Source organism: Lucilia cuprina, chromosome 2, assembly GCF_022045245.1.
Source record: "Lucilia cuprina isolate Lc7/37 chromosome 2, ASM2204524v1, whole genome shotgun sequence".
NCBI lineage: Eukaryota > Metazoa > Arthropoda > Insecta > Diptera > Calliphoridae > Lucilia > Lucilia cuprina.
The window spans coordinates 3103246-3120136 of NC_060950.1; the positions used below are offsets into that span (position 1 = coordinate 3103246).

The 16891-nt window shown below is 26.7% G+C and overlaps 1 protein-coding gene and 2 non-coding genes across 4 annotated transcripts in view; 1 reads left to right on the forward strand and 2 right to left on the reverse strand.

The window, feature by feature from the left end:
- Window positions 1-16891, forward strand: part of LOC111680614 (protein spaetzle 3) — a 32419-nt gene that overhangs the window by 6021 nt on the left and 9507 nt on the right. For both annotated transcript variants that reach the window (XM_023442287.2, XM_046956529.1), the window contains 2 exons: window positions 10752-10882; window positions 16553-16677. In XM_023442287.2, the coding sequence (XP_023298055.2) occupies window positions 10752-10882; window positions 16553-16677 (256 nt within the window). The remainder of the gene's footprint in view (window positions 1-10751; window positions 10883-16552; window positions 16678-16891) is intronic.
- Trnag-gcc lies at window positions 12354-12424 on the reverse strand. Its single transcript has one exon. It is a non-coding gene; the product is annotated as a tRNA-Gly (tRNA).
- Trnag-gcc lies at window positions 13486-13556 on the reverse strand. The gene has a single exon. It is a non-coding gene; the product is annotated as a tRNA-Gly (tRNA).

The window sequence follows — 16891 nt, forward strand, 5'->3', positions numbered from 1 at the left end:
ATTTATATTTCAAATTTACTGTAAGAAATATTACTTTAAACGAACAAAATTGTCTGTTTTTCCAGTTTTATATGGATGACATTTACGTACGTGAAGTGTGATCGTGTGAAAGACCCTTAATTAAGTTCTTATTAGAAACACGATATAGACAATTGCCTACAAATCCTATTTGAAAATATAAATTAATGTTTTTGATAAGGATCACTCATTACCAAGTAATGTATGAATTAACTACATTACCTAAAATATTCATAATTTAAGAATATTTTACTGAGTACTTTTGGCGCTTAGTGTATTTTTTTATAACCGAAAATAATTTTTGTAACAAAAATCTATACATAATCTTAAATATTATAAGGTGCAAATTAATATGGTGACAAAAATTATATTTGAAAAATAACTACTGCTCATTTGCTATAAAAATAAAAATGTTAATTGAAATCGTGATCACAAAAAAAAATCGCATACATATGAAATAAAATAAAATTAAATAGAATGAATGGTGTCGTAAAATAAATTTGCAAAACTCAAACTTAGGCAAATTAAAAAAATAAACAAATACAAAAATAATTAAACGAAAATTTAAAATAGATTTAATAGATAATCTTAATAAAATTGTATTATAAATTAAAATACATATGTACGTGTACTTTAACTCCACACATCTTTTATACAATACAGTTTTTCGAAATCTCGTGTTTTATAAAGTGTCAATGGAACGTGAAATATTTGAAAAATTTTACGAGATTTTTTTAATGTGAATTGGTTGCTTTTTAATTTAAATAAAATTCTTGACAGGAAACGACATAAAGAGACATGTTCGAGAAGCAAATTTAATGAGAGATCTCATATACGGACATATAGCTTATAGCCACTTTATAATTGCTTGCAATTATTAATTAATAGTTTAAACTAAACAATTATTTTCAATTATTATAAAATATATAAAATATCATATTTTTTATTTAATTGCAATTTCTTGTAAGAAAATATTTTTTTTAAAACCATATTTGTCTCGAGAATTTTTGACGTATTTTATAGCTAGTTAAGCCCCTTAAAATAGTATGATGAGCTCAAATCAATGTCTTGCATTTATAAATTGTTATTTTAAAAGTATTTCTAAATTAATGAAAAATCAATGTAAATTTGATTGAAGTAAGAAATGAATGACTAAGTGATGTGTAATGAATAATTAAACGCTATTAAGCTTTCAGAGATTAAGAAAAATATTTATGAAACTGTTAACAGAGAGAAAATAGTTTTGTAATTAGCGGTAATAATTCATAACTAACTACACTTAACTATTAATTGGAATTAACCCTTTGGGGAAATAAAGAACATTAACTAAAAGAAAATGTTAAATTAAAACTAAATTTATTATGAATTGGCTGTAACAGTATGGTAAGACTCTGCACTTGAAAATACTTTAAAATCGATTTAATTCCTAAAATTACTTCATTTATTATTTTTCGTCTGCCCTTTAAGGGTTAAATATTAAAAACTACAATGTTTTAAATGTTACAAATACATATTTGTGCATAAATTATTTTTATATATTCTAAACTTTATATATTCTATAAAAAAATTGTTATATTATGTTAAAGAATATAAAAAAACACGAAAAAAATATCTTCCGCTGTTTTCGCTTTAGTTTTAAAGTTTATAAAATGCAAAATAGTTAATTGAAAATACATTTTTTTAACATTTAAAAAAATCACATATACACACACACTAATGTCTATGCAATCGGCTAGTAATTATATAGTCAACTGAAATTAAAAAGGGTCGAACATTAAAAAAATATACCGAAGACTACTAAAAAAAACTAAGCAAGAGATTAATCTATAGACTATGATTCATAGAATAGCCAAGAGACTAAACAAGAGAATAGTCAATATAGGCAACTTAAGAGGCTAGTCAACTGGCTAAATCATAACTAGACTTACCAAAAGATTGATATATAGATTAGTATATAGACACTTATATAGACTTGTGTAGTCCATAAATAGACTAGAATAGACAAAATATAATATTGACCCAGTAAAAATTTTCATATTTTGGTAATGACTATTGTAATAATGTAGTTATTACATCCATTACTTAGTAACGAGTGATCGTTATCATATTTTTTAATAGGACATTAAGACAATTATTTATAGCGTATGTCTAACAATGATTTAGATATTGGTTCTGATCCTAGTCCATACTAGATACAAGAAAAATTAGTTTTTTTTTCATTTGTCTTAAAACCGTTCCAGATAGAATGATAAATATCCAGGATAATGGATAAAAAAGTAGACGAATAAACATAGAAAATAAAAAAAGTCGGATAAGCACATTTGTAACTAGTTATTTTTTGGCCATCATCTAACAAAAATAAGTAGTTATTCTCTCAAAATTATAACTGCTTACACTTTGCCCCAATATTACTTGTCTACTTACCCGGTAAGTAAAGATTTTTTTGAACTATAGTCCATCGACTAGTTTTCAGAATAGTCAATTGATTTGTCATGAGACTAATCAATAGACTAGAACGTTCACTAGATGGTTCATAAAGTACTCCATTAAAGAATCCATAGACTAATCAATAGACTAGTCTACAAACAATTTAATATACTAGTTCATACCATTTCATATACTAGTTGATAAATCAAGATTATTCAATACACAATCAATAGACCAACCCATATACCAGTCTGTAGATAATTTTATGACTAGTTATTAGACTTGGCCGTAAATTAGTCAAATAAACCAGTCCAAAGAATAGTCAAGATTCTAAACAAAATACTGGTAAAAAAAGTTAAGGACTAGTTAAGAGAATAGTTAGTAGACTAGAACATTGACTAGTTCTAATCTAGTCTACAGACAAGTCTATAGAATAATCAATTGACTATAAGAATATGTTGAAAAGTATGTTAGTACTTTTTATAACGAAAAATGAAATAAGGGGCCTGTTCCTCTAAATGCGAAGGAACAAGTTTTTTCTTATTTTATATTAAAAACAACAACAATAAATTCGAAAATTTTTTTGTTTTCAATATAAAATGAGAAAAAGGACCGGGCAGTAAAAAACTATTTTTTAAAAAGTTTTCGAATTTGTATGTTAAATACATTGAGTTTCGAAAGCTTTTTCTTTCGAATCGAAATGCGGAGAAAGTCCCCCCCGCCAAGTATTCTACCAAAGTTAGATTTGACAATGTTTTAATCTTTGTCCGATTAATTGCGGCATAATCTTTTAGGAAGCGAAAAATTTTGAAACATAACCCTTTTTCATTTCAGTTACCCATATATGTGTGTGTATGTGAATATATAAATAAACAATAAATTATAAAGTTTAACTATAATGCTATTTATTTATTTATTAGTAGCAATTTTAATTAAAAACAATCAAATACAATTTATGTACTGAATAAAATGAAAAATATGCAAATCAAAAACCAAAGTTTAAACAATTTTACTAGAAAAATACAAAAAATTAAATAAATAATAAAACAACCCCCTTTAATCATTAAAGTTAGACACATAAATTTAAAAACTAAACTTTAATATAAAAAGATCATATACTATAAGACATATGGACTGTTGGAAATAGACAGACAGTGAGTAAATTAGTTAGTTAGTTAGACTTGGAAAAGTTCATTTTAAAACAACATCTTTATTCTTCTGGTGACACTAACTAAAATATAACAACTATTTTAAAACATGCATCCACTCCTTATGTTTAAATAACAATTAACAATTTCTGTATTTGTCTAGTTTTTTTTTCAATTTTATTTTATACGATTTTTTCACTGAATTTGTTTATTTAAACCAGATTTTTAAATATTCTAACAACATTTATTTTATTTATTTATTTATGCATGTTTATGTGAGACTTTTTTAAGCTGTAGAAAAATTAAAAAAAAAAATATACTTCACTCTACTATATGGATGAATGGATGGATGTTTGTACGTAGATCTCGTACTAAAATTGAAATTAAAATTTTCAAATGGAAAATGAAAGGTCTCGATTACCTTGAATTTGTATCTGCAGATACATATACTCGTACAACAAAACACAACAAATACTTGTAGATACTACTATAATAAATATTGGTTTGATTGTTGTTGATGTTGTTGTTATACGGCTACAACTACAAACAGATTTGAACATTTTAAATAAAAAAAAAACATGCACACATGCCAGATTAAAACAAAAACAACACGGCAGCTAAATTAACAGTTCATATTAAAAAAAATATTTAATAAAATAAATAAAACATAAACAACAACTATTATGAATAAAATATGTTTTAAAGCTACTCGTTCACGATTATGATGACGAGGTGGTTTTAATTGTTAAACGTCACACTTTGTCCAATAATTCGAGTTGATTTGAATTGTTTTTTTTTAATTTATGTTCTTAAATATTGGCCTATTGCTTTTTTTTAACCTCAAAATTACAATAAAAGTTCTTTGACTTTAACAATCAAGAAAACACATACATATGTACATATTTATCTTAAATTTTAACTGATATGAATGTAGGATTTTTTGGGATTAATTTGCTTATAGTAATTGAAATTGAAGTAAAATTATTATAATTAGTTATTGAAGGGGGGTTTTCTAAAGGAAAATAATATAAATTAATTTGTATACAACCCAATAAAAACTTTCAATGCTATTTAAGGGGTTAAAATGCTATTCCTAAACAATAGCGTCTTAAGTCATTACCTTAACATTTTGATGTCATTGGAGGTAAGTACTAGCCGCTTACGCTTAAGAGTAATTAGAAACACAAGTATACAGTAAATAGTATACAGGTTTTATAGCTTCACAATCAATAGAACACATTATTACTATTACGACCTCATTATATTACTTCTTTGCAATCTACACTGTGTACCACCGGTAGAAAAGTACCAAAATTGATACAATCCGTTGTCAATAGTGAGCTTTAGACAACAGATGTTTATAAAATTTACATTTCGACAACAACATAGTGTTTTTGTACGTATGTATATAGTTTGACAACGGATGTTATTGAAGAATTATAAACTTTTTGGTGTGAATTTGGTATCAGGGAAACTTCTTTTTTCTCTCTGTGTAGTAGTCATTGAAAAGTATGTTGCTAATAAAGTAATAACAACTGAAAGTCATTACCTAATTTTTGTTGGGAATGTACAGGTTGAAACTTTAAAGCGTCATAAGTTAAACTGAACATACACGTTCATTGACTCGTTGTATTAGTTAACAGTTTAAAATTTATGAGTAAAATTCTAAAAATAAACCCTTGCAATAAAAATTTTAAAATTTTGATAATGAGTATTGTATATGTAGTTATCTCATACATTACTTGGTAATGAATTGTCGTAATCGTTAATAAATTCCTAATTATTTTTATTTAATATGATTTGTAGCCAATTGTCTATAGAATATGTCTAATAAGGAGTTAGTTTTTAACTCTAGTCCATATTAGAAGTTTTCTTAAAGAAATAATAATTTCATCAAAATAGCATTATAAAATAAGTACCTAGAATAACTTTCATTACAATGTCAGGAGTTAAAATGCTAAAATTTAATTACGAAATGGCATTCAACTTACAAGTATTTTTAAAATTTTGTCAATGCAAATTTACATCTTCTATATCTTCACGCATAAGCAATTATATAACATATTACTAATAAGACATGATAATTCTATATAATCAGAACAATATGTTGTAGTCATTGAAAAGTATGTTAATAGGTAAGTGGTTACAATAGCAAGTAATTACCAAGATTTGGAGGGTTTGAGTAAAAGAATAGACTAATAAACATTTCAACATAAATCCGTTTTTAATTCCAAAAAAGTTGGGTAAGCATTAGAGTATTCAATTATTCGGGTTTTTGTCTTATTCGGTTTAATCGACAAATAATTATTTGAGGTTTTACGTTAGCCGGTTAATAATCGGATAATTAAAAATTATTCGATTATTAAAATATAAAATTTGTTGCAAGGTACAATTGCATTTTCATCTTATTTTCTACCAAAACACGAACTTAGGTCCTTTTGACTTTCTGAAAAGTACAATAAAAATTGAAACTTTTAATAATATTTTTTTGTTTATATAATTTCAAAACTGTACATCCTTTTTCTTTTGACATCATTTCATATTTTGCACGCACTTTAATGCAAAATAACATGTTTCTTTTTAATTAAAATTTTAAAGTTTTTTGTTTATTTTCTCCTTAAAGCTTCAAGAAAACAAAAACTCAAGACACGTTTTGTTCCGAATGATTTTGCAAAAAAAAAAAATCAAATATTGAGAAAAGGGCTTGTCTTGCATTTAAAAAATTATCGCAACTGGAAAAAAAGAGAAAGCTGTTTTTATTTTTTTTTTTTTTTTTTGATTTGGTTAGCCACTGGCTAAACTACAGAAAGACCAATATTCGTTCGATCCCATAAATAATCCTGCATAACAACTGGTCGAAAATTGCACGCAATATTAACATGTTGCTGTTGCTAGTTTTAAACGCATAACCAAGCAATTGGAGCAATTGTGTAAAATTTCGAAATTCAATGCAGTCAAAAATGAAATGAAAAAATTTTGTTTCCCTTTTTTAACTAAAGAGTGGGTTTTTGTATAAAAATCGTGCATAAATGGGCACAAACGAATTTACAGTGTCATGTAATGGATAAAGATGATGATAATAACGACGACAACGTCGCCGACTACAATGATGATGCATCTCAAGTAGTTTTTACAAATAATGTATGAGTTGTAAAAATATTAAACAATAAAAATTATTTTAATTTTTAAACTGAGCTATACTCAAAAAAAAGTGGCATAAGTGGCATTTATAACCATTCCGCTTTACAGCCGACTTAGCAACAGCAATAGCAACTAAGGAAGATCTTTTAAAATTGAAAAAAGTCCGTCTATAAACAGAATTCTTAATACATACAAAAATTACTTCCACTAGTCACACTTCTTAAAGGAACTTAAAGTTTGGCAGATAATAAAATTCTTGAAATATTCTCGAATATATTTTAAATTATAATTAAGCAATTAAAATAATTAAAATTTGTTTGTACTAGACAATTGTAGTGTAAACAAAATTCCCCTTAACTCAGATATATTACTTCTTGAAATCATTTACATATCAACTTGCATACCTATATTGTAAGTTTTTACGAAAATGGATTACTAAGTTAATTTTTACGACACCATTGATATTGAAACTATTTATTGTCATACGAATTTTTATTTGTTTTTGTAATTCAATTTAAACTTGAATCAGGATTAACAAGTAAATTAAATGCAAAAACATGACTAGACGACAAGGTTTTGGAAAATCCATAAATTTGTCTTTTTTGTTTTCATATAAAAAGTGTAAATTGATACTATACCAGGGATTACATGGAATCTTTAATGGTTTTCAAGTAGTTAAAACAAACATTTTGTAAAAACCAACAAAATTAATAAAGTAGTTTAACAATGAAATAAAATGTATTATTGGTTAACATTACATCAGTAGCAATTTTTTTCTTTTTGAAAATGACATCCAAATCAACAGGCGTTCATGTCAGCAATATTTACATTGGCAGCATGTAAATAAACAACAAATAATAATGAAAATAATAATCATAAGAGTAACTCAATTGACAGTAGATATAAACAAACGCCTTCAGAAGCCACAGAAGTCTCTAAGTTGAGACGTATATTACAGTGGTGCGAAAAACATAATAAATCAAAATTTTTTTTAAATCATTTTTGTATCGAATTTTTATCGAAGGGTATTACGAGTTTGAATATCTTTGAAAACATAGTGCAAAGTTATATATAAGACCCGCTTTAGGAAGTAATTTTCTTATATTTGGGAACATCGCTTGAAGCTTAAGGGTTTTAAACTCTGGGGTATATAGCTTTTTTAAGCATTTTCTTTATAAATCGACTATTTGTAATCCATGAACTTAATGTCACTATATTATGACACCATTACGTCCGTGGACACAGTGCTACTTATTTTATGTTGATGGGAGTATATCGATATTGTCATTCGGTTCGAAACACATAAAATATTTGCCACCGACCGACAAAAATATAAGTCAACAGTCGTTATTGAATTATGGAACGAAATGTATTGGAATATTTAATTAAGATTTCAGATAGAGGCAATTTCGATGTGTCTTAAACGGCTGGACTTTGGTCGGTGATCAAGGGTTTTAAACTCTGGGGTATTTCCCCCTTTTCTTAATAAATCGACTTTTTGTAAAGACTAGTCTGTTGGTCTATATGTTTAAATCATGATAGTAAAGAGTTAAAGGATTGCGATTTTCTACATATTTATTTAAAGGATTTTTTGTTATAGAAAATGGGCAGAATTGGTCAAAGTTTTTGAATAGCCCCCATACAAGTGGACCCCGGAAAAACGTTTTAACTGTTTTAAAAACACAAATACCGTGATGATATGGTTAGGTTAGGTTGATGGGAGGATGTATACTACATCAAATCCGAAGAAATACACCTACGCCACTATCGGGCCTTTTGTGCGCTCCAATTAATGAAAAAAATTGTTCATTGAATGTATTATTTTTCTATATTTAGAAACTTAGTTTCCTGGACGTAATTCCGCAGAATCTTCCAATCAGTGTTGGATAAGAATGTTATTTTCGGAATAACATCACTTCCAAGATACTTGGATTTAACTTCGACGAATGCCTGACAGTGGCAAAGAAAGTGCTTCAGAGTTTTACTGTCCTCTCCACATGCTCTACATAATTTTGTATAGATGTGCACGTAAACCTGTGTGTCCACTCAAAATACGTACCATCATACTAACCTCAGACTTGCTCATTTTTGTGGAGATTTCTTGTCTTGCTTTCATCAGGGTCACCCTACTTTGTGGTTCTTATGGGATTCTCTCATCCATATTTTAATTCAGCTTTTGTTGCGTCGAATTGTTTTGCATTTGTCAGGTTAACTACATCGAGCTCCCTATCCTTTAAAGCTATTACATTTGCCCTCTCGTTGCCGACTACTCCCGAGTGGCCTGGTACCCATATGATGTAAATCTTACCTCTGGGAGAGTATTTAGTTATGATATACGGCATAAAAGCAAATAAGCACAAAATCTCTCTACAACATTTTATGAGGATCGATCCACAACGGACTCTATCTACCTTATATCAGGTCCAATTCAAAAAAGGTTTTCAATACTTATTTCGGATTAAAAAAAGGTACTTTTTGCACTTTTACTTAAAAATCGAGGTAGTATCAATTGTAATAAATTTTAAATGAGTATGAAATCTATTAGAAAGTCACATCTGGCCCTAACCATATTCAACCATGGTAAAAATTAAGAGAAATTGATGAAGTTAGTAGCATAAAACTACTAATCTAAAAATTCGAATCCATTATTTCAGCGATGGGCACTGTTGAATTAAAAAAATAACCAATTGTAATTAAGTTTTTTTATTAATCATAAATAACAAAGAAATTTAGAAACTTTGTTCGTTTTCAAAAACGTTATGTCAAATAATTATATAACAAAATGTTAAGAATTAATTCTATTTAAATTAAAAAAAAGAAAACAATAGCAATTTAAAATGTTTATAGAAAGCAAGGTCATTTCATAATCAAATCTTTATAATTTGCAATTAAATGGACTCATTATGCTTATTTGCGTCATACTTATTTAAATTAAACTAATTTAATTTGAATACAAAATGTTGTTTTACATACATACCAACATAACTAGGATGACTAATAATCCTGTATTTTAAAAATGATTTCATTAAAAATAAGAAGCTCTTGAGTTTTAAAAATAAAAAGTTAACAAAATTTTTACTATTTTTTTGTATAAAAATATGTCAATGTTAAATTTTGAAATAATACAAATAATGTTCAAGCTTTAAAATAACTCAAATTAGTTGAAATAATTTATGTTTACGACTTTTTAAACGAATAAAATGCATAGAAATAGATTAATTTTCAATTAAATTTACTACAGCTGCAGACTTTTAATCGTGCCATCATAATGATTTAGTAAATGAATGCAAAATAACAATTTGTTAATATCAAAGACATGTTTTCAAAAATCGAAGCAAATCAATGAAGTAAAAGTTAAAATTTTGTTACTGTTTATGTTACTATCTCGAACCCACTGTACTTTAAATTTACAAAAAGATTTATGTGAGAGATACACATGTGCAGATACGGCAGCACTAGTGTACTATCATATGGAGCACAGAAGTTGTTAAAGTTGTCGTAACTGATTTTTAAGACGAACCTGATTACTTGCGTTACTGTAAAACTAAGAAAATTTGCGGTCTTAACACTGACTGACAGCGAGTCAGTGTGTCTGTCTGTGTGACTGATTCAAAGCTGTCATAAGTGGCATAAATTGCTAAATCATGTGTCATCAAATTCAATGAGAGTCAAATCATGTGGTGTGCATATAAAGTTGTAAAATTTAAAGAAAAAAAAAACGAAGTGATGTTGCAATCTGACAATCTACAACAATGTATCTAGATATTTAAAGATTTATTTGTTTTGTTTTTGTGCAAAATGAGATGTGACATTTTTACAAAAGATGCAAAATAGTTGTAAAATAATTTGGTTTTTTGCACTAAATAACCTAGATAATCTCAAACAAAATTAACTACATATAAATCTTCAAGTTTTAAGGTTTTTATTTATATATGAGAAAAAATGTAGCTGTCTTAAATCTTTTGTTTTTAGCCTTTAGAAATTTCAAAAGATTTATTGTTTTTAATTTTTTTTCAGATGGTTCTCCTAAAACTCCCATGACTGTTACCCCTATACAAGGACCTATATACCTCAAAAATGGTACAGTACCTGTGGTGCCATTGTTTCACTATCCCAGTTTTAATAATGGTTCATTTGTTCAAATACCTGTAAGTAAAAAATTAAAAAAAGTTAAAAATACTTGACATTTATCATTTATTTTCTAAATCTACAGAACTTGTATACTTGAGTAATTCATCAATTTAGTCGATTATTTCGTCAGACATAATGCATGTACTTCACATAACAAAAGTAGGCTTGGAAGGTTAAAATGTTATACATAATTACTTTATCATCAAGTCTTTACAAAAACTAAAAATCTTAGAATTTATAATTGTTAATTAACAGCAATCAGCAGACACTACGCAGTAAGATTTTAAAAGCAAGCGAAAAAAACTGAAAACATTTTAAGTTAGACAAAAAGTGTCAGATTCTAAATTTTTGAGAAATTTTCTACAGACAATATCTCTCATATTCTGGACAAAATCTCTCAGATTTTGAGATATTTTCCATAACAAAATCTGTCAAATTTTGAGAAATTTTCCGTAAACAAAATCTGACAGATTTTAAGAAATTTTCCTAAACAAAATCTGACAGATTTTGAGAAATTTTCTATAAGCCCTTTTTAATCAAAATCCGACAGAATCTAAGAGAGAAATTTGAGAAATTTTCTATAAACAAAATCTGACAGACAGAGAAATTTCACGTAAACAAAATCTAACAGATTTTGAGAAATTTTCCGTAGACAAAATCTGGCAGAATTTGAGAAATTTTCTATACACCCTTTTTAGCGAAAATCTTACAGAATCTAAGAATTTTGTATAGACATAATCTCTCAGATTCGGAAAAATTTTCTAAAAACGAAATCTCTTAGATTCTGCGAAATTATGTATAGACAAAAACAACTCTCAGATGCTGAGAAATTTTCTGTAGACTCTTTTTAGACAAAATCTCACAGATTCTTAGAATTTTCTATAGACTTAATCTCTCAGATTATGAAATATTTTTTATAAATAAAATCTTTTAGTTTCTGAGAAATTCAAGATCCCGGAGATTCAAAAAAAAATCTGTAGACAAAATCTTTCAGATTCTGGGGAATTCTTTATTGATATGAAATCTGAGATTCCGAGAAATTTTCTGTAGACAAAATCTGTCAGATCCTGTAAATTTTTTATCCACATAATATCTCAAATTCAGAAAAATTTTATTGGAAAAGATCTCTCAGATTCTATGGAGAAAACCCTTTAGATATCGAGAAACATTTTATAGACAAAATCTATATACAAAACCTTTAATATTATGGAAAATCTTTTAGAGACAAAATCTCAAAGATTCTGAGAAACTTTCTATTGGTAAAACTTTCAGATTATGAGAAATTCTCTATGAACGAAATCGTAAGATATTTTGTATGAACTAATTTCTCAGATTTAGAGGCAAAATATTTTAGATTTTGACAAACTTTCTAATGAATAAATCTGAGAGATCCTGGTAAACAAAATACCTCAGATTTCAGTTTTTCCACATTATTCTCTAAGAAGATTCTAAAAAAATTAAATGAATTACAAGCATAAAAAATAGAATTGCATCGGCCGGGAATCGAACCCGGGCCGCCCGCGTGGCAGGCGAGCATTCTACCACTGAACCACCGATGCTTCTTACTTTTGCAGATTTATAAACCAAATATCAACAAATAAACTTCATTTCATCTGGCAAACTTTATAATTTCAAGTGCTACAAAACACCGATTTAAAACAATCACAATCCTTTAAAAAATGTTGATTTTTATTACCCAGCATAAATAAATACCTTTATTTAATTGTTTAAATTATAATTATGAATTTCATTACAGTTTAGTGTAGTTGGGTTTTAACACTTATTAAAAATTGCTAATTAAATTTAACGTTTATAAAGTAACAATTAAAAATTTTCTTTCTGTTTGCAATTTATTTCGAGAAAAAAATTAAAAACATTTTACGACTCTAACGAAAACGATGTTGACCTTCATAAATAAAATGTATAAAAAATACGAAATAAAATAACAAACAAAAAAATAAACTGAAATTATTTCCGCAAACGTATCAGCAAAACATGATCGAAAATTTAAATCAATTGATAAAATAAAAAACACACACATAAAGCTACGCGCAAAATCGCATACATTTAAAGCCGGCTTTTTAACATTTTTTTGTGTATTGTACTTTTTTTTTTGTTCGATTGTAATAATTTTAAAAACTGGTTAAAAAGCAATAGGCCAGACATATTCATCGATTGTCAGCGAAAGATTAGTGCGTGTGAATTTTATTTTATTTAAAAGAAATATAGCGGCATAATGACTTTTGAGGCGATCAAATGTGTTAAACAAAAAAGCAAATATTAATGAGGCCATCTTTGCTAAATATCGCAAATACCCTACACTCATATGATAGAATGTTAAAATTTTGCACATGCATAAATACTAAATAGACCAAGTTATCAAAATTTGTATTTGCAAAGTTTATAAAAATTATCGAATTAAAAAATGTTAGTTTTTAGAAATTTCAGAGGCCTATGATTGTAGAATCTACTATTTCTTTATGGTTTTAAAGTTTTATATTATTCTCTTCTTAATGTAAAGCATTAAATCGGGGGACTAAGTTATATTAGTTTCTAATCGACTATATAATTAGATCAGAAATATTACGTTTTATTCATAAATTCTTGAAAAATAATGAAATGCATCGGCCGGGAATCGAACCCGGGCCGCCCGCGTGGCAGGCGAGCATTCTACCACTGAACCACCGATGCTCGTTGGAGTTTCTTAAAAGATTTTTTCTATACAACTCAGAAATCCTTATACTAAATTCCCTTTCTACTTTTACTTCAATAGAGTTCTAAGATAGATAAGAAGTTGTTTTATTTTAGGTATAATTTTGTTGTAATTTTTAAGAAGACAATTGTCTTACGACAAATAACACGCTCTGCTTCACATGTATAATTAAATTGTTTTAAATTTTAGACAAGATTTAAATTACTGATGATCTTTGACGCAACATTATGCCATTCCTTTTCAATCACTTTATCATCTTTTGTGACATTTATGAAGGTTTAATTTTCTTGTTGTTGTTGTTACTACAAATAACCTAGATTTGGTTTATTAGAGTTGTTGCTAGATTCTTGAAAGGTCTTTAGAAAGGCTCTTGATGTTGTATGTAGCTGGCTGTTGCAATATGTACATTATTGCAACAAATTGCAAAATGCCAATTATAGAAATAGTACTAAGCCTTCATATAGCGTTTGCATTTTGTACAACTTTAAGCAGATGTATAACTTTAAAGACGTGATATTATTCTTTGTTTTTTTTAAGTATTCTTCTTTTTATTTTATAAATAATAACTAAATTTTTTTTAGTTAAAAGATACGTAGTTAATTTCAATAGGCAAAATTGTTGAAAGTTAAATTTTAGAAATATTAGATTCTAACACAAACTTACAATATGTCGCTGATCGTAAAAATGTTATTAATAAAGTTTTTGTAAATATATAAAGAAACTGTTATAAATTTTAAAAAATATTGTACAAAGATCATTTTTTTATCATCAATTTTCTTTAGAGAAGATATTAAGATTTTGCAGAAAATGTCATTGATTCTGAGAAATTTCCTTTATTATTTCCATATCTTTAGACATTTTTTCAAATTGTTAGAGCTTATCCATATGAGAAATTATTTTTAAAGAAAATTTATAAGATTATAAAAATGATGTATGAATGAAAACGTTTCAGTTTATATGAAATTTTCTACAGAAAATATATTTTATCTAAAATAATTTACTATGTGGGTAAACACGTCGAAGTTTTTTTTTAATGTAAAACTTCATATTAGAATTTATTGAAGAAAAATTTAAACTATTTTTGTAAAGTTAACTTTCAGTATCAGATACATTTTTTATGAAAAAATTTTTTCAAATTTTCGAAAATTTTCTATCAGGAAATAGTCTCAGATTCCGAGAAATTTTCTATACAGAAAATATACCAGATTCTGAGAAATCTGCTACTAAAATAATGTTTTATAGTATAAATACAGTATAAAATTTAGACTGTGAGAATTTTATTTAAGAAAATGTTTCAAATTGTAATAAGTTTATTATTGTAATAAATTTTGAAGACAATTTAAAACATTAACAGTAAAGTTAACTTTCTGATTCTGAGAAATTTTCTGTAAAGAAATTGTCTCAGATTATGTGAAGAAAATATTTTAGTTTCTGAGAAATTTTCTTGAAGAAAGTGTCTTACATTCCGACAAGTTTTCTGTAAAAAAATGTCTAGGTTTCTGAGAATTTTTTTATTTTTACTGCGAAGAAAATGGGTTAGATTTTGTAAAATTTTCTTTTATGAAATTATCTCACATTTTGGGAAGTTTTCTATGGGGAAAATGTCTCATATTCTGAGAAATTTTTTGTGAAGAAAGTGTCTTAAATTCCGACAAATTTTCTATAAAGAAAATTTCTAGGATTCTGAGAATTTTTCTGTGAAGAAAATGTCTGAAATTCTGGACAATTTTTGAAAAATTATTAAAAATATTATTTAAACTCCGTGAGTTTTAGAAATTTGTCAGAGCGCGATTATTATATTATTATACAACAAAATTTGTCACCAGCATCTACCATTTTCCATTCCATTTATTCCAGTTGTAAAAAAAAGAGATTGCATCGGCTGGGAATCGAACCCGGGCCGCCCGCGTGGCAGGCGAGCATTCTACCACTGAACCACCGATGCTTATGATAATTCATAATAATAAAATAAATTAAATTCATCTTCATTTGGATCATAATTTTCAAAACTAGTTTTATGGAAAAATGCAATGCAGCATCTTCATAGATATTCAATATGTGATTTCACTTTAAATACCCAATAGAAAATATATACCAATATCATCCTTAACTATTTGTAATGTATTAACTAATCGTTACGTTAACATATAAAAAACAAATTTTTAATATGTTATAGTAGTCCATATAACTAGCATATAATTGGATTAGTTATAGTGTAATTTAATTAATTGAGATTGCAAATATATTTGCAGATTATAAAAAAAAAATAAATCTATAGATTATAAAGTTAGTTTGACTAGAAATGAATAGTAAAACTAAAGAGAAATTAATATTATTAGTTGTGGAGCTATACAAATCGTTTAATCTAATAGTTGTCATTAGTGAGCATTTATCGATCCATTTACATAAATTGAATGAAACCAATCCGTTAATATTTATAGCAAATAAATGTTCATTTATGTAAATATTACTGAGCTTTTAAAACGATATTAAATTGTAAATATGCAGTAATATGCCAATATGTTTTATATTAAAATCGGCACAATTTTTCATTACACTTATCAAGTTAATAAATAAAATTGACAAAGTTGCAATTATTTGAATTTTAAAATTGTTTTGAATAAATTTAAATATGTATTTATGAAGATATAAGTTTGCTTCAACATATTATTGTTAGATCTAGTATTTACTTCCTATTGGATAAAATAAATTAAAATTATTCAACAGTATCTAATACAATAATAATTCATTGATTATTTTATAAGTTCTGTAAACGAAAAATCCGTTACTTTTAGATAAAGTTCTAGGCACGTGTTGACTCACACTACGTGCGTTTTATGCATTTCATTGCATTTAAAATGATGTTGTACAACAAACTTAAATTTTTCTTTAAATTTTAATTACTATTTTACAACTTTTTATTTATTATATTGACAATTTCCTTTGTGTGTTCTTTATTGCTTTTCCTTTATAGATTTGGTGGACAGCCTTATCAGTGGCTTTGGGTTTGGATGTACGTGGAGACTTGATAAAGGGTGTGCCCTGCATAAAACGTTATCATCAATTGTTTTGCCCTACAGCCGGCAATAGTTATCCCATGTAGGTATTAAATATTCAAAACAAATAATTAATTTATTGCATAATGTTGAAAACTTTAACCTTAAGAAAACCATTAAATTATTTAACACTAACCTTTAATGTCAATGTTAATTTTAACTAATTTTTCTAATAATTTCAAAAATTAATTATAATTAATTTTTTACCAACCCATAGTTTGTCAAAATTAAAACATTAACTATTAATTTGTTTAAAA